Source organism: Melanerpes formicivorus, unplaced genomic scaffold (assembly GCF_026170545.1).
Source record: "Melanerpes formicivorus ecotype bairdi unplaced genomic scaffold, bMelFor1.0.p_v2 SCAF_164, whole genome shotgun sequence".
Lineage (NCBI taxonomy): Eukaryota > Metazoa > Chordata > Aves > Piciformes > Picidae > Melanerpes > Melanerpes formicivorus.
In genome coordinates, this window is record NW_027142516.1 from 108,978 (window position 1) to 129,326 (window position 20,349).

At 59.1% G+C, this 20,349-nt stretch overlaps 2 protein-coding genes across 2 annotated transcripts; both read right to left on the bottom strand.

Annotated features, from left to right (window-relative positions):
• Positions 1–2,054: 2,054 nt before the first annotated feature.
• LOC137457216 (keratin-associated protein 9-1-like) lies at positions 2,055–4,708 on the bottom strand. The gene is made up of 2 exons (XM_068169045.1): positions 4,697–4,708; positions 2,055–3,614 (listed from the first exon to the last, which is right to left on the bottom strand). Exon 2 carries the CDS (start codon positions 3,571–3,573, stop codon positions 2,371–2,373), a length of 1,203 nt encoding a protein of 400 aa, XP_068025146.1. The 5' UTR covers positions 3,574–3,614; positions 4,697–4,708; the 3' UTR covers positions 2,055–2,370.
• A 10,592-nt stretch (positions 4,709–15,300) lies between these two features.
• LOC137457228 (uncharacterized) lies at positions 15,301–18,062 on the bottom strand. Its single transcript, XM_068169057.1, has 2 exons — positions 17,996–18,062; positions 15,301–16,248 (listed from the first exon to the last, which is right to left on the bottom strand). Exon 2 carries the CDS (start codon positions 16,226–16,228, stop codon positions 15,614–15,616), a length of 615 nt encoding a protein of 204 aa, XP_068025158.1. The 5' UTR covers positions 16,229–16,248; positions 17,996–18,062; the 3' UTR covers positions 15,301–15,613.
• Positions 18,063–20,349: the final 2,287 nt, after the last annotated feature.

Genomic DNA, 20,349 nt, shown 5'->3' on the forward strand with positions numbered 1-20,349 from the left:
GGCCTTCAGAGCTCACCCAGCCCAAGCCTTGCAGCCAGCAGGGTCACCCCCAGCCAGAGCAGGCTGCTCACAGCCCCAACCAAGCTGAGCTGGGCTGGTGCCAGCCAGGGACCATCTCCCACCCCTCTGGGCAGCCTGAGCCAGGCTCTGCCCACCCTCAGCAGCACCAATTGCTCCTTCTCTTGGCTCTCCATCTCCCTCTTGCACTTCCTAACCATCCCTCCCCTTGTCCTGCCTCCACAGGCCCTGCTCCAAACTCTGTCTCCAGCTTTTTGCTCAGCACTGGGAGGTCTCCAGAAGGTCTCCCTGGAGCCTTCTCCTCTCTAGGCTGAACTCTCCCAGCCTGGCCTCATGGCAGCATTGCTGTGTGAGCTGTTACATGGTGCCAGCTGTTACATGGTGCCAGCTGTGAGGTCTGGAGCACAGAGTTATGAGGAGCAGCTGAGGGAACTGGGATTGCTTAGTCTGGAGAAGGGGAGGCTGAGAGGAGACCTTCTGGCCCTCTACAACACCCTGAAAGGAGGCTGGAGGCAGGTGGGGTTGGGCTCTTCCCCCTAGTAACAAGGGATAGGATGAGAGGGAAATGGCCTTGAGTTGCACCACCGAAGGTTTAGGTTGGGAATTCTTCTTCACTGGAAGGATTCCCTGGACCAGGCTGCCCAGGGAGGTGCTTGAGTCCCCATCCCTGGAGGGGTTCAAGACACTTCAGGGCATGGCTTGGTGGCCATGGTGAGGTTGGGTTGACATCTGGTCCTGATGCTCTTAGAGAGCTTTTGCCAGCCTTAATGATTCCCTGACTCTATCACAGGGTGCAGGACAGCCTCCTGCCAGGACACTCCACCTGATTTTCCTGTTGGTAGAAACCTCCTGAGGACCTGGGTGCTGCCTGCAGAAGTCTCACCTGATGGGGGAAGGTCATTCCACTGCAGACTTTGCCTGGGCTCTGCAGGCCTGGCTGAGGGCAGCAATCAAGGAGAGTGCTCAAGGCATTTTCCTGAGACCTGCAATTCCCAGCTGAGTCCTGATGAATTTTAATAGCCAAGGAAGTCCCAGCTGGGCAGGAGAGGGCTCTGGTGACTCAGGTGTCTGCTATTCCAGGCATGAAGCTTTTGAGCTGTCTGGTGTCGCTTGGGTCTCATTCCACCGCTTGCAACCCAGGAACTTGGGGCATGGAACCCTCTGCTTGGGGTTTGTGGTGTTCCCTGGATCTCAGGTTTGGAGATGGAAAGGAAGAAGGAGCTGCCTGCTGGCTGAGTGAGTAGAGCCTCCCCCTGGTCCCTCCTGCATCACCCAGCCCAGGCTGAGGGATGAGTCTCTATGCCCCTCCTGCAGTGCTGTGGTTGTGGAGGGTGGAATTCTGCTTCCCTCTTTCACTCTGTGTCCTTTGAGTCTTATTTACCTAAAGCACCTAAAGTTTCGTGGCAAAAGCTGAGCTGAGGCAGGAGATCACCAGCTGCAGGAAGGGATCTCTGTGCTCTGCTCCTCTCTCTATAGCCATGGGAAGCGTGGGCAGCTCTCTGCTGCTTCCCAGTGAAGCTGGGGAGGCACTGGAACAGGTCAGAGAAGTTGTGGATGCCTCATCCCTGGCAGTGTTCAAGGCCAGGTTGGAAGAGGCTTTGAGCCACCTGGGCTGGTGGGAGGTGTCCCTGCCCACGGCAGGGGGTTGGAACTGGGTGGTCTTGAGGGTTCCTTCCAAGCCAACCCACTCCATGAATCTATGAGGCTGTGGAGCCTCCTCTGGGGACATTCCAGTTCCCCCTGGATGTGTTCCTGTGTGCCCTGCCCTGGTAGGGGGTTGGAACCGGGTGGTCTTGAGGGTTCCTTCCAAGCCAACCCACTCCACAAATCTATGAGGCTGTGGAGCCTCCTCTTGGGGACATTCCAGTTCCCCCTGGATGTGTTCCTGTGTGCCCTGCCCTGGCAGGGGGTTGAACTGAGCGATCTCTGGAGGTCCCTTCTGTGTTCTGTGGTTCTCTGCTGTGCAATGGGAGCCTGCCCAAGGCCAGCAGGACTCTGGCTCCAGAGTGGTGTAAGAACAACCAACAGACAAAGACTTGGGTTTTGCTGGATGCTGTTTTATTGTCTACGAGGCAAGAGAGGAAACACAGAATGGTGACACTAAAGGCAAAGTCCCACACCCCCCGAGGAGCACCAAGAGCCTCACCAAGAGCCTCACTAAGAGCCTTCTACACAGGAAAGGGAAGGTCCAGGGGTGCTAGAGAGGTCTAACAGCTGAAGGACAGAAAGGAGAGAAGAGCTGAAAACTAGAAGAAGCTCTCGAGGAGTTCACTCCATCAGCGCAGAGGCGATCGGAGCTGGCTCCCCTCCCCGGCGGGAGCCGCAGGGGCGGAGCAGCGGCGCCGGGGCGGCTCAGCAGCGCTTCTTGATGCAGCACTGCTGGATGGGGATGCAGCACTTGGTGGCGGGAGAGCAGCAGGGCGCGGGGCTGCAGCACACCAGCACAGGCTTCTTCACCACGTAGGAGCAGCAGGACAGACAGCCGCTGCCGCCGCAGCAGGGCCGGCAGCTGCCGCAGCAGACGGACTTCTGGCACACCTTGGTGCAGCAGACGGGCGGCGGGCACGGCACACAGCGCTGCTGGCACGGGTCGCAGCACGTCTTCTGGCACGGGTCACAGCAGACCTGGCACGGGTCACAGCAAGGCTTCTGGCACGGGTCACAGCAGACCTGGCACGGGTCACAGCAAGGCTTCTGGCATGGGTCACAGCAGGTCTGGCATGGGTCACAGCAAGGCTTCTGGCACGGGTCACAGCAGGTCTGGCATGGGTCACAGCAAGGCTTCTGGCACGGGTCACAGCAGGTCTGGCATGGGTCACAGCAAGGCTTCTGGCACGGGTCACAGCAGACCTGGCATGGATCACAGCAAGGCTTCTGGCATGGATCACAGCAGGGCTTCTGGCATGGGTCACAGCAGACCTGGCATGGATCACAGCAAGGCTTCTGGCATGGATCACAGCAGGGCTTCTGGCATGGGTCACAGCAGACCTGGCATGGGTCACAGCAAGGCTTCTGGCACGGGTCACAGCAGACCTGGCAAGGGTCACAGCAAGGCTTCTGGCATGGGTCACAGCAGGGCTTCTGGCACGGGTCACAGCAGGGCTTCTGGCATGGGTCACAGCAGACCTGGCAAGGGTCACAGCAAGGCTTCTGGCATGGGTCACAGCAGGGCTTCTGGCACGGGTCACAGCAGACCTGGCAAGGGTCACAGCAGGGCTTCTGGCATGGGTCACAGCAGGGCTTCTGGCACGGGTCACAGCAGACCTGGCATGGGTCACAGCAGGGCTTCTGGCAAGGGTCACAGCAGACCTGGCAAGGGTCACAGCAAGGCTTCTGGCAAGGGTCACAGCAGGGCTTCTGGCATGGGTCACAGCAGACCTGGCAAGGGTCACAGCAGGGCTTCTGGCACGGGTCACAGCAGGTCTGGCATGGGTCGCAGCAGCAGGACTGCTGGCAGGGGGTGCAGCAGACGGTCTTCTGGCAGGGGCTGCAGCACACAGTCTTGGTCTTCACCACGGAGCAGCATCCTGTGGAGCAGCAGGCAGCAGAGCACATGGTGTGTGTGTGGGGAGGTTGAGGTGGGACAGAGAGAGGACCTGGAACAGAAGGCAACTCACATACAGCCTGACCCGGGACACAGAGAAGCTCAGACACTGCCTGCTGGTCCAAGCATGCAGAGATGTTTTGGCTTGGAACACAAACCATGGAACTGTTCTGGTTGGAGAAGACCTTTGAGAGCATCAAGTCCAACCACTGCCCAGCTCTGGTTCCTGCCAAACCATGGCCCTCAGCACCACATCTCTGAGTCTTCCAGGGATGGGGATTCAGCCACCTCCCTGGGCAGCCTGGGCCAGTGGTTGCTGAGAACCCTTTTGCACCAAGAAGTAGACCACCAGGCCAGGAACATTTCAATTTCAGAGCTGTAGATCATGGAACCAGGGGAGCAGAGAGTCAGGGTACCAGAGTCAGAGAGCCATGGGAGCAGAGAGTCAGGGAGCCATGGGAGCAGAGAGTCAGGGAGCCATGGGAGCAGAGAGTCAGAGAGCCATGGGAGCAGAGAGTCAGGGAACCAGGGGAGCAGAGAGTCAGAGAGCCATAGGAGCAGAGAGTCAGGGAAGCAGAGAGTCAGGGAGCCATGGGAGCAGAGAGTCAGGGAGCCAGAGGAGCAGAGAGTCAGGGAGCCATGGGAGCAGAGAGTCAGGGAGCCATGGAGCTACAGAACCATGGAAGAGAGAATCAGAGAACCATGGAGAGGTAGAAGCAGAATCCTGGAACTGTAGAGTCAGAGAATGATGGAAAGAGAAGCAGAGGATCCCAGAACCATGGAATCATAGAGTCAGAGAATGATGGAAAGAGAAGCAGAGGATCCCAGAACCATGGAGGCACAGAGCTCTGGAAGGCAGAATCAGAGAATGATGGAAAGAGAAGAAGAGAGTCACAGAACCATGGAATCATAGAGTCAGAGAATGCTGGAATCACAGAGCCATGGAAGAGAGAATGATGGAAAGAGAAGCAGAGAGCTGCAGCAGCACAGAACCCAAGAATCACACAACCAGGGAAGCCTTTGGGCTGGGACCTTCGGGTCCAACCCCCTGCAAAGGTCGGACCCCCAAGCCAGGTCCCCACTCAGTGCTTGGCCAAGCCCCATGGAGCAGCCTTGCAGGCAGCTCCCACTCACCTTGCTGGCTGAGCAGTGCAGCTGAGTGAGGAGCAGAGGGTCAGGGGCAGCTTTTTATGTCCCCCCGAGCTGTGCTGCCGGAAGTGAGGTACCCCAGAGCCATTCCTGCTCCTGCACTAAGCCTATACTTATCTGCTGAATCTGCCTGGCCTCTGCCTCACTGCAGCTGACCAAGGCCTCAATTTTGTGGCTTTCATCAATTTGCTTGCCAGATTTTTGACAATTTTTTAATGTCAACTTAATTCTTGCTGCCAGCTGCCTGCTGCCCCTCGGCCGCCTCGGCCACCTCTCTGCCCAGCTTGGCCTCGGGGCAGGCAGGCAGGTGGAGAGGTTGGGTGGCTGCTTCAGAGAGCTTCACCAACGTGGCCATGGTGGGGGAGGGCTGAGGAGCAGGAGATTCCAGAGGCCTTCTGGCTGTCAGCTGCTCCTCAGTGGGGGTTTTTGGAATAGGAATCCATGGAATCACAGAGGGGCAGGGGCTGGGAGGGACCTGTGGAGAGCCTCTCATCCAACCCCCACTGCCAGAGCAGATTCACCTGAAGCAGGTGGCAAAGGATGGAGTCTTGGGGGTGTGTGTGTGTGTGTGTGAAAGTCTCCAGAGGTGGAGATTCCACCACCTCTCTGGGCTTGCTCCCAGGGCTCTTGTTCCAGAGTTTTGCTTTTGGATGCAGAAATGAAACCTGAGGTCTTTCTTTGGGGGGGGCCTCTGGTCACCAGGTGGGCAAATACAGCACAGAAAACTCCTGAGGCCCCATCCCTGCTGCCTCATCACATCCCTTAAGGACTGCTGTGATTTAAGTTGCCTCCTGCCCCTGTACTCAGAGTTCTCTCTGGGATTGGTTACCTCCAGCAATGAAGAGCTCTGGAGATGGTTCAGCTCCACTGCTGTGGTCCCTGCTCTCTGTGTCCCCCTCACCACCCTGTGCTGCATTCCCCCTCGCTGTGTGTTCTCTGCTCTTGATTCTTTTGAGCAGCACTTTGCCTTCCTGGCCAGTTTCAGGCAGGTTTGGTGGAAGCAGAGCAGAACTCCTGCTTTCAAAGAGCTCTTTCCATCCTGTGTCTCTTTTCTCTCACTTTCAAGCTGTCTCCTGCCTTCAGCAGGCAGCTGCCCGGCTTCAGCCTTTCTGCCTGCTTCAGGTTCTAGAGACTGCAAAGAGCAGCAGGCAGCTGTCCAGCTTCATCCTTTCTGCCTGCTTCAGGTTCTAGAGACTGCAAAGAGCAGCAGGCAGCTGTCCAGCTTCATCCTTTCTGCCTGCTTCAGGTTCTAGAGACTGCAAAGAGCAGCAGGCAGCTGCCCAGCTTCATCCTTTCTGCCTGCTTCAGCTTCTAGAGCTTGCAAAGAGCAAGAAGGTTTTAGCTGAGCCCCCCACCCCAGGCTCCTGCTGAAGATGCTGTGAAGGGGGCAGAGGGCTGGGAAGCTGCTGAGGGGCCTGGAGCAAAGGCTGAGAGCCCTGGGGCTGAGAGGATGGAGAAGAGCAGCCCCAGAGGAGATCTGAGCAGTGCCCAGGAAGGAATTTTAGGCACCAAGCCCTTTGCAGATCCACGATGGAAGTTTGGGACCGGCTTTGGGTCACACCCGAGCCCAAGTTTTTTCCAGTTGCTTTTGGAACACAAAAACCCTTCTGGAATTTCCCCCCTCCTCGCCTCCCCCCTCCCCTGCCTGGTGTAATTTGATCTGCAGAATTCCTGCCCCATGCTTTTGATGCCTTCCCATCCCAGAGGTGCCCTCCAGCAACGGCAGAGCCTCCTACGGATGTTGTTCCTGGAAGAGCTTCCACGCGCAGGCTGCAGTCAGCCCTCGGCAGTCATTAGCGCTGCTGCTAATGGGTCCTGTTGCAATTATTCATTAATGATGTTGATATTTGCTTGATGGGGAGGCCTGGAGGCCCTCACGTGGTGTCCTCAGCATCTTTTCAGACTGAAGGACGTCCTTGGATAAAAAAAAAAGAGGAATGAATCCTGCCCCGGGGCAGCTCATGAGACCCAGCCCCCGGGGGCTCTCGATGCTTCCCCCTTGAGATCAGCCCAGGAAGGCTGCTGCAGGGCTGGGCAGCTGGGGGAGCAGAGCGCTGTGGACCCCCTGACCACCCCCTCCAGCTGCACAGGAGGTGCGCTGGATCCTGCCGAGGGGCAGCACAAGAAGGTTCAGGCTGTTGGTGCTCACTGCAGGCTCGCAGCCTTTGCTCCTCACGGAGCCGCACCAGCCCCCCCCCCAGCAGCTTCCCAGCCTGCCCTGGACTCCCTCCAGCAGCTCCAAGGCTCTCTTGAGCTCTCCTCTCCCTCTCTCCACTCCGTGTTTGTCGGGGAGCTGCTGGCTTTGCACAGGTGACAGTGGACAGGGACTGACCTTGGCTGCCGAAGTGCTGAGCCCACGGTGCTGGAACCGCTGCGGGCCAGACCTGGCAGCTTCCTAAACGCTGGAGTGGGGCAGGCAAAGCCTACTGATGAACGACCTGCTAATCTTCCTGCTAATTAATGGCCAGGCCACTGCCAGTCCTTGCCACCTAATTAGAGACAGAGGTCTGTAGAGGCTGAGCTGATAAAGGAGGCTCAGGGCTACCTCGGAGGGGATCTCTGAGCCTGCAGAGAAACGACAGGAGACTGAGAGAGGGGAAAGCCCTGGAGGGCATCCTGAGCAGTGAGTTAAGGTAGAAAAGGGTCACAATGGGGCTCCCTCCAGCAGCTCCAAGGCTCTGTTGAGTTCTCCTCTCCCTCTCTCCACTGTTTCTGTCGGGGAGCTGCTGGCTTTGTCTGCCCCTCTCCAGCGTTTAGGAAGCTGCTAGGTCTGGCCCGCAGCGGTTCCAGCACCGTGGGCTCAGCACCTCGGCAGCCAAGGTCAGTCCCTGTCCACTGTCACCTGTGCTGCACCCCCTGCTGATGAACGACCTGCTAATCTTCCTGCTAATTAATGGCCAGGCCACTGCCAGTCCTTGCCACCTAATTAGAGACAGAGGTCTGTAGAGGCTGAGTTGATAAAGGAGGCTCAGGGCTACCTCGGAGGGGATCTCTGAGCCTGCAAAGAAACGACAGGAGACTGAGAGAGGGGAAAAAGCCCTGGAGGGCATCCTGAGCAGTGAGTTAAGGTAGAAAAGGGTCACAGTGGGGCTCCCTCCAGCAGCTCCAAGGCTCTCTTGAGTTCTCCTCTCCCTCTCTCCACTCCGTTTTGATCGGGGAGCTGCTGGCTTTGTCTGCCCCCCTCCAGCGTTTAGGAAGCTGCCAGGTTTGGCCCGCAGCGGTTCCAGCACCGTGGGCTCAGCACTTCGGCAGCCAAGGTCAGTCCCTGTCCACTGTCACCTGTGCTGCACCCCCTGCTGATGAACGACCTGCTAATCTTCCTGCTAATTAATGGCCAGGTGAGGCCAGTCCTTGCCACTTAATTAGTGACAGAGGTGTGCAGAGCCTCAGCCGATAAAGGAGGCTCAGGGCTACCTCGGAGGAGATCTCTGAGCCTGCAGAGAAACGACAGGAGACTGAGAGAGGGGAAAAAGCCCTGGAGGGCATCCTGAGCAGTGAGTTAAGGTAGAAAAGGGTCAGAATGGGACAGGTTTCTCTGTGGCTTGTGCAGGTTTGGTGCTTTGCTGCCCAGGGAGCTTGTGGTGGCTTTCAAAACCCAGCTGGATGTGTTCCTGTGCAAGCTGATCCAGGAGGGATGCCTAAAGCCACAGGAAGCCTTTACAGTGAGGGTGCTGAGCCCCTGCAACAGGTTGCCCTGGGAGGTCATGGATGCTCCCAACTCAAACCAACCTAGGAAGGGAATAAACTGGGATGAGATGGAAAGGAAAGCAGAGAAGCTTTGTTCTTGTTCTCCCTTCACTGCTGCCATTTCTCTTCCTCATCCTGCTGGGACCCTGCAGCCAAGAGTGTGACCAGCCCAGAGGCTTTGTGCCTTTTGTGGGGCTGGGAAAAAGGGAAGGAAATGTCTGTGGTTAGTCACAGAATAAAGAGTTGGAGGCCTGGGGCAGCAGGGAGAGAGAGAGCTTGAAGGCAAACCCGCTCCTGTGCCAAAAAACCTGAGTGGCTCAGTGCCCAGCTGCAGGGAGGTGAAGAACTCGGGAGGGAAAGGCTTTGGAAAGTGGCTGCCAAGGGTCTGCTGGGCATGAGGCGGCTCCCAGGACTGGCAGCAGGCTGAGCACGGCTGAGTGAGTCATTAATTGCTCTCTGCAGCCTGCCTGCAGCTTTCCCTTGCAGCAGCGAGTTCCTGCAGGGTGACACTTTCCCCGTGACCCACAGCTCACTAATTCCAGAGCCCTCTGCCCAGCAGCTCATTCCCCAGGCACCCGCAGTGCCCAGCTCACCCAGCCCCTTTCTCACCCATTTCCCAGCCCTGGCAGGGCTGAATCAGCAGGGGAAAGCTTCTCTGCTTCCACACTGCTGGAAGAGACTTCCCTGAGGGTGTCCCAGGGCAGGCTCCAGGACTGTGACTCCGTTTTGTTTCCCCGCAGCAGCAGCTTTTGAGGATCTCAGCTGCGGTAAAACAGAGGTCAGAGCCCCGGGGGGTGGCCCTGAGCCTCTCTCTGCAGCTGCTGAGCTGGCTGCAGGGGTTGGGTTGCAGCAGGAAGCCTTCCAAAGTGCTCCTCCTGCCCTCTGCCTGCACTGCAGAGCCCCTGGCACCACTGCTGGGTGCCGTGGGCATCTCCCTTGGTTTCCACCTTGCTGTCCCTCCTACTCCTGCTGCTTTCAGCAGCGATTGAAGCAAGGCTCTGAAGCCCTGGGAGCCAAGAGAGGCCCCCAGGCAGGGAGCTGTGCTGGAGACCAGAAACCATCCAGAGCCGCAGGTGAAGGAGGATTTTATTGTCTTGCTGGAGAAGGAAGGAGCAAAGCAAGCAAGAGACTGTCCCCAGCAGGCAGCAGGCTTGGTGCTGGCAGAGAGAAGACAACCAGCTCACAGCTGACCCAGCTCAGGCTTCGTCCTCAGGCCCAGATGCCCTCTGGCCACCTGGGGGGTGGAGGATGGAAGCAGCACAGCTGGCAGGGAGGGAGAGGAGCTCAGGACTGTGGGTGAGGAGCGAGGTGCTGGGCCCAGCTGTGGGGCTGGATGCTGCTCCTAGTACTTGGGGCACTTGGGGGGCAGCTTGCAGATGTTCTTGGTGTACTGGGGGCAGTAGGGGGCCGGGGGGCAGTAGCGCTGCAGCGGGGGGGCAGCAGGGCTGCAGGGGGGGGCAGTAGCGCTGCACGGGGGGGCAGTAGGCCTGCACGGGGGGGTAGCAGGGGGTCACGTAGCTGTACTTCTGCACAGGCTGCCTCTGGATGCTGTAGTGGCAGGAGGGGCCTGAGTTGTGGCAGGAGGAGTAGGACTCGTGGCAGGAGGAGCGAGATCCATGGCAGGAGGACTCATAGTCGTGGCAGGACCCCCGGGAGCACATCTTGCTGGAGTGGTGGCAAAGCTGCCAGGGGTAAGAGTGAGAGCAGCTGGTGAGAGCAGCCCCAGACCCACCTCTCAGACCCCCTTCCCCTGGGGGATCCCCCAGGCAGCTGCTTCTCCTTCCCTTCCTGCCCAGCCCAGACCGAGCTCAGCCCTGGACCTGCCTCGTCTGCAGGGTTTGCTGTGCCAGCTGTGGTGTGGAGCTGCAAGGTGGCAGCAGGAGCCCCATGAGTCACTCCCCAAACCTTCCTCCTTGGCCAACAACTTGGAGCTGCTGTCACCTGAGGACCCCTGCCTCTGCCTTCGCTGTACCTTCCCCACTGATCCTCAACCCTCCACCTACCAGACCTGCTGCCCAAGGCCTCATCCAGCTGCTCAAGGCCCTGAACACCCCCAGGGAGGAGGCAGCCACAGCCTCCCTGGGCAGCCTGTCCTGGAATCTCCTCTCCCTGGTGCTGAAGAACTTCTTCCTCAGCTCCAATCTGACCCTGCTCTCCCTCAGCTCCAAACCACTCCCCCTCAGACCCCCTCATGCAGAGTCCCTCTGCAGCCTTCCTGCAGGATCCCTTCAGGCACTGGGGGCAGCTCTGAGGTCCCCCTGGAGCCTTCTCCTCTCCAGGCTTCCCACCCCCAGCTCCCTCAGCCTGTCCTCAGCAGAGCTGCTCCAGCCCTTGGCTCGTCCTTGTGGCCTCCTCTGGCCTCTCTCCAGCAGCTCTGTGTCCTCCTCCTCCTCCTCCTGCTGGGGCCACCAGAGCTGGAGGGCAGTGCTCCAGGTGGGGGGTCTCAGCAGAGCAGAGCCAAGGCTCTGAGCTACCTCTCAGCTCCCAGCAGGTCCACACAAACCTCTCGTGGATGCTGCTTCTCCTCCCTCAGCATCAACAGGAACAGCAAAGTGTTGTCTTACCCTCTGGAGCTGCAGGCAGCAGGTCTGGAGGTGAAGGAGAGCAACTGAGGAGCCCTGGGCTCGGTGACCTTTTATAAGGGCTGCAGGAGGGCTCTGGGCTGTCAGGCACCTCCCTGCGACGCCAACCTCATCATTTCCACTGTCCCTCCCCAGCTGTTTGTTCCCTGCCGGCTTCCTCTGTGCCACGCCGAGTTCCATCCCAGCTAATTCCCAGGGATTTGGGGAGGTGTTTCTTGCCCATTTCCTGCGGTCTGACACTAATCTCCCTGCTCCTAATTAGCTGCCGATGGGCACCCGGGGTTGCATCAGCGGCAGCAGGGCCCTGATGGCTCAGAAGCTGCTGACTCCTGGGACAGACCTTCCACCCTCTGCGGGTGACAGCTCAGGGCTTTGGCGAGTGCCAAGAGGAAATTGGGATCCTCTGGGGCAACTCCTGGGCACGGCTCAGTGTCTGCCACGGTCTTTGGTCCCCTGGTAGGGGCACTGTGGTCGTTTTAGGCTGGGGATGAGGGGCAATGGATGTGAGCCGCAAGAGGAGAGGTTGGGACCAGAGGTGAGGGAGAAATTCTTTAGAGTGAGGATGGTGAGGCCCTGGCACAGGCTGCCCGGGGAGGGGGCTGTGGATGTTCCCTCCCTGGAGGTGTTCAAGAAACCTGTGGCTGTGGCACCTGGGGGCATGGTGGGGTTGGGCTGATGTTGGACTGGGTGATCCTGGAGACCTTCTCCAACCCCAACAGCTCTGTGATGCTCTCAGAGCTTGCCCAGCGCTCGAGGGCAGAGCAAAGCTCCTGCTGCTGAGCTCTGGGCAGGCTGCCGAGGCTGTGCCAGCCCAAGGCAGGACAGGAGGAGCAGTGGGGGAGGCTTTGCTGTTCCTCCACTTCCCAATCTGCTTTCTAAGGGCATTCTGCAGGCGCCCAAGACATTCACAGGCGAAAAATGAACCTAGCCCTGGAGTTAGGAAGTGATTTGCTGTTGGGCAACCAAGGATTGCATCAAGCTGCAATCCAAGCTGACTCTGCTGCCCCTCGCACGGCAGCCTCACGTTGGCCCTCGAGATGCTTTGGCTCCTGCTGAGCTGTAATTAGCAGCCACCACTCACAGGGACTCCACTCAGAGGCAGCCAAGGCCTTGACACCGGAGATGACGCTGAGAGGATGTCCCTGGTCCCAGCTGGGTCCATTCCAGGTGGGAATCCAGGAGCCATCAGCTGAGCTCCTGCCTTACGTCACCAACTGATCCTGTTTGTGCCCCTCCCGGAAGCAGGGGATTTGGGATCCTGAGCAGGGAGGGTTTGTGCTGGGAAGGAGTCACCTTTGGCACCTCCCCACTTGCTTCAGCCTCCCCTCTGTCATTTTTACTCACAGAGTCATCTTGGTTGGGGAATCTCTCTGAGATCACCCGGTCCAAGCAGCAGCCCAGCACCGCCACGGCCACCAAACCATGGCCCCAGAGTGCCATGGCCAAGAGTTTTCTCTGAGCACCTCCAGGGATGGGGACTCCATCAACTCCCTGTTCAGACTCAAGGTTGGGTCCCTCACTCCAAGGACACCAAAGTGCTGGAGCCTACAGGTGACCAGAAAAGGGCAACGAAGCTGGGGAAGGGTCTGGAGAAGAGGGCTGGGGAGGAGCAGCTGTGGGAGGTGAGGCTGGAGAAGAGGAAGCTGAGGGGAGACCTTCTGGGTCTCTACAGCTCCCTGAAAGGAAGTTGGAATGAGCTCAGTGTTGGCCTCTTCACCCAAGAGAGAGGATGAGAGGAAGTGGTCTCAAATTGTGCCAGGGGAGGTTCAGGTTGGCCATGAGGAACAATTTCTGCCCTGCAAGATTGGTCAGGGGCTGGCCCAGGCTGCCCAGGGAGGTGGTGGAGTCCCCAGCCCTGGAGGGTGTTCCAGAGCTTGTGTAGATGTGGCACTTGGGGCCAGGGTTTGGTGCCCATGGTGGTGTTGGGCTGGAGGTTGGACTGGGTGAGCTCAGAGAGCTTCTCCAGCTTAGTGATCCTCATTCTCAGTGATGCCCAAATGGTCCTTCTGGGCTGATAAGGTTGGGAGAGGCTCCTGTGTCAAGCCTCTGCCGTGCAGGGTGTGCTCCTCTCATCCTTCAGGAGATCCCCTGAGATAAGGACCGAAGCTGGAGCCAGCTGAGGAGCCCTGGGTGATGCCGACGCCGCGAAGCGCCGCCGGGAGCTGAGCAATCCTGTTCTGGAACTGGAGCCTCAGCTGGGTGGGTGCTGAGTGGGGAGAAAAGGAGAGACCTGGGCTGTGGAAAAAGTGGAGAGAGGCTCAGCTGCTGCTTTTCAGTCTCTGCAAACAGGAGCTGATGGGGGGAGGGGGGATGGGAAAGGCTGAGGGAGCTGGGGGTGGGCAGCCTGGAGAGGAGAAGGCTCCAGGGGGACCTCAGAGCTGCCTGCCAGGAGCTGAAGGGATCCTGCAGGAAGGCTGCAGAGGGACTTTGCATGAGGGGGCCTGAGGGGGAGTGGTTTGGAGCTGAGGGGGAGCAGGGTTAGAGTGGAGCTGAGGAAGAAGTTCTTCAGTACCAGGGAGGGGAGACTCTGGCACAGGCTGCCCAGGGAGGCTGTGGCTGCCTCCTCCCTGGGGGTGTTCAGGGCCTTGAGCAGCTGAATGCAGCTGAGAGGTGTCCCTGGGCACGGCAGGGTTGGGGGAGATGATCTCTGAGGTCCCTTCCAACCTGAGCCATGCTGTGATTTGAAGCTCAGTGAAAGGAAGAGGCTTAGGGGAGACCTTCCAGGCACCAATTTGCATTTGGGAGACACCTCCAAAAAGTCTGGGAATTCTGAGGCAGGGTGAGGAGTGAAAAGTGAGCTGCTGCTGGGCTGGGGACTGAGGAAGAGAGTCTCAGCCCAAGGAGGGTGCAGAGGAGCTCCCTGGGTTTAGCCCCTGGATTCATTTATCAGCCACAGGAATGCCTCTGGGGGGCCTGGATTGGGTTGGAGCTGCTGCTGGAACTTCAGGATGGGTGCATCTGGAGGTGCTGGAGAGGAACAGAGTGAGGAGCACTGCTCTGGCCACGAGGAAGCAGCTCTTGGCTGGGGACCACTGCAGCAGGCTGCCCAGGGAGGGCTCCATCCCTGACCACATCCCAGGGCAGGTTGTTTGGGCTCCGGTTGGGGACCTCCCTGCTGGCTGCAGGGCTTGGACTGAGTCCTGTCACAGCCTCACAGTCTCACAGTACTGCTAAGGTTGGAAGAGACCTCGAGGATCACAGAGTCCAAGCTGTCACCACAGACCTCATGACTAAACCATGGCACCAAGTGCCACATCCAGTCCCCTCTTGAACCCCTCCAGGGATGGGGACTCCACCACCTCCCTGGGCAGCACATCCCAAAGGCTAACAACTCTCTCAGGGAAGAACTTTCTCCTCACCTCCAGCCTAAACCTTCCCTGGCACAGCTTGAGGCTGTGGCCTCTTGTTCTGGGGCTGGGTGCCTGGGAGAAGAGACCAACATCTGCCTGTCTACAACCTCCCTGCAGGGAGTTGTGGAGGGCAATGAGGTCTCCCCTGAGCCTCCTCTTCTCCAGGCTAAGCAACCCCAGCTCCCTCAGCCTCTCCTCACAGGGCTGTGCTCCAGACCCCTCCCCAGCTTTCTTGCCCTTCTCTGGACACCTTCAACTCTCTCAATGTCCTTCTTGAACTGAGGAGCCCAGAACTGGACACAGGACTCAAGGTGTGGCCTAACCAGTGCAGAGTCCAGGGGCACAATAACTTCCCTCCTCCTGCTGGCCACACTCTGCCTGCTGCAGGCCAGGCTGCCCTTGGCCTTCTTGGCCACCTGGGCACACTGCTGGCTCCTGTTCAGGCAGCTGTCAATCAGCACCCCCAGGTCCCTCTCTGTTTGGCTGCTCTCAGCCACTCTGCCCCCAGCCTGTGGCACTGCCTGGGGTTGCTGTGGCCAAAGTGCAGCCCCTGGCACTTGGACTTGTTGAATGCCATCCTGTTGGGCTCTGCCCCTCTGCCCAGCCTGGCCAGGGCCCTCTGCAGAGCCCTTCTGCCCTCTGCCTGACCAACCTCTGCTCCCAGCTTGGTGTCAGCTGCACATTTGCTGCTGGCTGCCTCCATCCCCTCCTCCAGATCATCAATGGAGATGTTAGAGAGGCTGGGGCCCAGCTCTGCTCCCTGGGGCACACCACTGGTGCCTGACTGCCAGCTGGCTGTGGCACCATTCACCACCACTCTCTGGGCTCAGCCTCCAGCCAGTTCCTCACCCAGCTCAGAGCTGCTGCTGCCCAAGCCTTGCAGCATCCCAGGGGGCTGCGAGGCCCCAGGCACAGACAGCTCCCGAGCAGAGAGGCTGAACAATAAACAGAGCAGCAACGACTTCTCCTTTGGGGAGTGAGGTTTTATTGTCTCCTCGGCGTGCTGCGGGGGGGTGGGGGTGGGGTGGTGACACATGGCAGGGAAGCCACAGCCCAGCACAAACCTCTCCCAGCCCTTTGGAGGCGAGCAGGGGCTGGGTCCTGCTGGCTGCAGTCACCAAACCAGGTCAGGCTGGGGTTTGGAGGGAAGCTCATCCCACAGGGCAGCGACTCAGAAGGCTTCAGGCAGACCAGCACCAGGGGAGGAGAAGCTTTAGGCAGGGAGAGAGCAGCCGAGGGGAGGGACGAGCTGGGGGCGCGGGGGGGAGGTCCCAATCCTGCTCCTAGTACTTGGGGCAGGTTGTGGGCAGCTTTGGGGCGCACTGGGGGCTGAGGCGCTGCACGGGGGGGCAGAGACGCTGCTTGGGGGGGTAGCAGGGCTGCAGGGGGGAGCAGTAGGGCTGCAGGGGGGAGCAGGGCTGCAGGGGGGAGCAGTAGGGCTGCACGGGGGGGCAGTAGGGCTGCACGGGGGAGCAGGGCTGCACGGGGGGGCTGGGTTGCACGGGGGAGCAGGGCTCCACGGGGGAGAAGTAGGACTGCTTGGGGGAGAAGTAGGACTGCGTGGGGGAGCAGTAGGACTGCGTGGGGGAGCAGTAGGACTGCATGGGGGAGAAGTAGGACTGCTTGGGGGTGTAGCAGGGCTGCACAGGGGGGCAGTAGCGCTGCAGAGGGGAGCAGTAGGGGCTCATGTAGCTGTACTTCTGCACAGGCTGCCTCTGGGAGCTGTAGCGGAAGGAGGGTCCTGAGTCGTGGCAGGAAGGTCCTGAGTCGTGGCAGGAGGGTCCTGAGTCGTGGCAGGAGGGTCCTGAGTCGTGGCAGGAAGGTCCTGAGTCGTGGCAGGAAGGTCCTGAGTCGTTGCAGGTGGACTCATATTCGTGGCAGGACCCCCGGGAGCACATCTTGTGGGGTGGTGGCAGAGCTGTGGGGAAGAGAGAGAGACCTTGAGGCTGGTACCTGAGCAACCCTGCCCTGGGATCTGCTCTGGGTTCCCTCTGCTCTTCCCCATCCCCAGCTCCTCAGGGGTAAGAAAGTAGCTTCAGTGATGGTTAGGTGCTGGGAGATGAGTTCCCATCCTTGGTTAGGTGCTGGGAGATGAGTTCCCATCTCTGGTTAGGTGCTGGGAGATGAGTTCCCATCTCTGGTTAGGTGCTGGGAGATGAGCTCCCATCCCTGGTTAGGTGCTGGGAGATGGTTGAGGTCCCATCCCTGGTTAGATGCTGGGAGATGAGCTCCCATCCCTGGTTAGGTGCTAGGAGATGAGTTCCCATCCCTGGTTAGGTGCTGGGAGATGAGCTCCCATCTCTGGTTAGGTGCTGGGAGATGAGCTCCCATCCCTGGTTAGGTGCTGGGAGATGAGTTCCCATCCCTGGTTAGGTGCTGGGAGATGAGTTCCCATCTCTGGTTAGGTGCTGGGAGATGAGCTCCCATCCCTGGTTAGGTGCTGGGAGATGAGCTCCCATCCCTGGTTAGGTGCTGGGAGATGAGTTCCCATCCCTGGTTAGGTGCTGGGAGATGAGTTCCCATCCCTGGTTAGGTGCTGGGAGATGAGCTCCCATCCCTGGTTAGGTGCTGGGAGATGAGTTCCCATCCCTGGTTAGGTGCTGGGAGATGAGCTCCCATCCCTGGTTAGGTGCTGGGAGATGAGTTCCCATCCCTGGTTAGGTGCTGGGAGATGAGTTCCCATCCCTTATTAGGTGCTGGGAGATGAGCTCCCATCCCTGGTTAGGTGCTGGGAGATGAGATCCCATCTCTGGTTAGGTGCTGGGAGATGAGTTCCCATCCCTGGTTAGGTGCTGGGAGATGAGTTCCCATCCCTGGTTAGGTGCTGGGAGATGAGCTCCCATCCCTGGTTAGGTGCTGGGAGATGAGTTCCCATCTCTGGTTAGGTGCTGGGAGATGAGATCCCATCCCTGGTTAGGTGCTGGGAGATGAGTTCCCATCCCTGGTTAGATGCTGGGAGATGAGATCCCATCCCTGGTTAGGTGCTGGGAGATGAGTTCCCATCCCTGGTTAGGTGCTGGGAGATGAGTTCCCATCCCTGGTTAGGTGCTGGGAGATGAGTTCCCATCTCTGGTTAGGTGCTGGGAGATGAGTTCCCATCCCTGGTTAGGTGCTGGGAGATGAGTTCCCATCCCCCACTCAAAGCATTTTCTGGCCACAGTTTGCCCTTTCAAAGCCTCCCTCTGACCATGTGCAGCCCCAGACCCTCCCAAGCCTTCCACTCAACAGCTTTGAGGTCTCTTCCCCATGGAGTCCTCTGACTGTCCTCAATCCTCATCCTCCACTCTCCCTGCTTTGGCTCTGCCTCAGCCTCTGCCAAGCTGGTTTCCCTCCTGCCCTTCATCAAACAGCTGCTGTGGGCACCAAGGACTTGATCTCTGTCCTGGCCAAAGCCTGGAGCTGAGGAGCAGCATCCTCCAAGTCTACCAAAGCTTCCTGGGAAGAGCCTGGCACAGGTTGCCCAGGGGAGGCTGTGGCTGCCCCCTCCCTGGAGCTGTTCCAGGCCAGGCTGGATGAGGCCTTGAGCAGCCTGGGCTGGTGGGAGGTGTCCCTGTCCATGGCAGGGGGTTGGAGCTGGGATGATCTTCCAGGTCTCACCCAACCCAACCCAACCCATTCCAGGGCTCCATGAAGCAACCCAAGAGAAACAGAAAAATTTGCCTTACCCTGGAGCAGCAGGAAGGGAGCAGCAAGAGGAACAGAGGAGCAGCTGAAGGAGCCTGGGCAGAGGGAGCTTTTATACCTTTGAGAGGCTGATCTGGGCCATGAGGCATCTCCTGTAACCCAATTACAGATCCCAGCCCTCTGCTGCCCCTTTGTTCAGCCTCTGACCTTCTCCCTTTGATGCCTCTCCACAAACCAATTGTCCAGGGGTTACTAATAGCACTGCTAATGCCTCCACCTCCTTCTGAAGGGGGTGGGAAGCTGTTTCACACCAAGTGACACCCAAGGAGCTCAGGGATCTGGGCAGGGGCATTGGTCATGCAGCAGCAGTGGTGAAGCTGCCTGGTGGAGCATGAGCCAAAGGTGAGCACAGCTTCCCTGTGAGCTGCCACAGCTCCTGGGGGTTATGGTCAGGGCAGGAACAGTGCAGCTGAGTGGCCCAGGGGGGCAGGATATTGTAATGAGGGATTTGGCCCTACCCAAGGGTGTCCCTCCCCTCCCTCCCCCCAGATTCCAGCCCTGTCGTCCCATCAAGGGCTGCTTTCGGTCCTGGGCTGAGCTGGGGGCTCAGGGAAGCTGCTCTGAGGAAGCCCTCAGCTGGCAAAGGCTCAGGGGTGGAGATAAGGTCGAGGACCATTTTTGTCAGCTGAGGTTCACAGAGACCTGGAATGGGTTGGGTTGGAAGGGACCTTAGAGCTCAGCCAGCTCCAAGCCCCTGCCAGGGGCAGGGACCCCTCCCACCGGCCCAGGCTGCTCAGAGCCTCATCCAGCCTGGCCTGGAGCAACTCCAGGGAGGGAGCATGGACTGGAGGACCTTCAGAGCTCCCTTCCAGCCCCTCACCATTCTGTGATGCAAAGAGGCAACCTCAGAGCTTTGAGCTGCCTGCAGGACAGGAGGAAGTGGCCTGCAGCTGCAGCAGGGCAGGCTTGGGTTGGGTGTTGGGAGGGTTTGCTTTGCTGCTGTGAGCTGCTGGGTCCTGGCCCTGCCTCCAGAGTGAGGGTTAAGATCCTGGATTCCACCACCATGCTGAGGGGGGGTTTTGGACTCTGAGCTGGGGGCCAGCAGCAGCACTGATGTCCTGCTCTCAGCACCCAGCCAGCAGCTCTCCTGCCAGCACATCCTGGCCGTGGCTGCAGCTCAGGAGCAGCACAAAGGCAGCAGAGTCATGAGGCAGGGGCTGATGCTTCTGAGCCTGCATCTTCCCGTGACTCAAGGCTGAACTTTCATCAGCTTTCCAGCCCTCTGCACAGCTCTTGCCCAGCAATTACCTTTTATTTCTGGTCCTATAAAAGGCAGGAATGTGCCAACACCTGGTTGGCATCGTGGCTCAGGCACAAGGGACTGTGGGGTGGTGCTCTGCTGACTCACTGGGAGCCCTCAGACAGCTCCCTCCAGCTCTGGGCTTCGGCATCACAGAGTGGAAAAGTCAAAGTGGGAATGGGGGGAGGCAGAAACTCTTTGCTGCAAGGCTTGGGGGCAGGCTGCAGTCAAGCAGCTGCTTCAGAAAGCTTTGGTGGTGCCTGGGGGAGGGTCCCTGGTGCCCTAGAACCCAGGGGAGGGGGCAGAGGGAAGCTCCAGGTGTGTCAGGTGTTGAGTGTTGGGAGCCAAGAGCAGGAAGCCAAGCCAGCTGTGGTCAGGGGCCAGCAGAGTCTCCATTCTCCAGGAGCTGCCTCACTGCTGAAGCCTCCAGCTCTATAAAGCTGACTCTTTTCAGGCCATTGCCCTCAGTTTGAGTCTCCTGTGGCTGAGGTAGGTGGCTTGGGTGTGATCTAGGACCTTTATAGAGCTGCATTTGGAGGCTGCAGCTCTGAGCTGAGGGAGGTTCTCCTGCAGCCTCTGCTCTGCCGTGCTGAGGCCTCAGCTGGGGTCCTGGGGGCCACTTCTGGGCTCCTCAGGTCGAGCAGAGAGGGAACTGCTTGAGAGCAAAGGGCACTGAAGACCATGAGGGGGCCTGGGACATCTCTCCTGAAGAAAGGCTGAGGGTCTTGGGGCCTTTTAGCCTGGAGAAGAGAAGGCTGAGGGGAGATCTTCTCAGTGCTGATCAATACTTGGAGGGGAGGGGGTCAGGAGGATGGGGCCAGGCTGCTTCCAGTGCTGCCCAGGGAGAGGACAAGAGGTGACTGGCACAGCCTGGAGCACGGGGAGGAACTTCTTCACCATGAGGGTGGTGGAGCCCTGGAGCAGGCTGCCCTGGGAGGTGGTGGAGCCTCTGTTTCTGGAGGCACTCGAAGCCCTCCTGGCCGGTTTCCTGCTGGCTTTATGCAATCTGCAGCACATCCCAGCCCTGTGCTGAGGCAACACAACCCCAGCCCAGGAGACTTTTGCTGCCTCTTGCTCCTCAGGCTCTTCCTAAGC

Excerpts from the sequence above, each read along its gene's own strand:
- LOC137457228 (XM_068169057.1), bottom strand. The coding sequence starts at position 16,228 with ATGTGCTCCCGGGGGTCCTGCCACGAATATGAGTCCACCTGCAACGAC.
- LOC137457216 (XM_068169045.1), bottom strand. The coding sequence starts at position 3,573 with ATGTGCTCTGCTGCCTGCTGCTCCACAGGATGCTGCTCCGTGGTGAAG.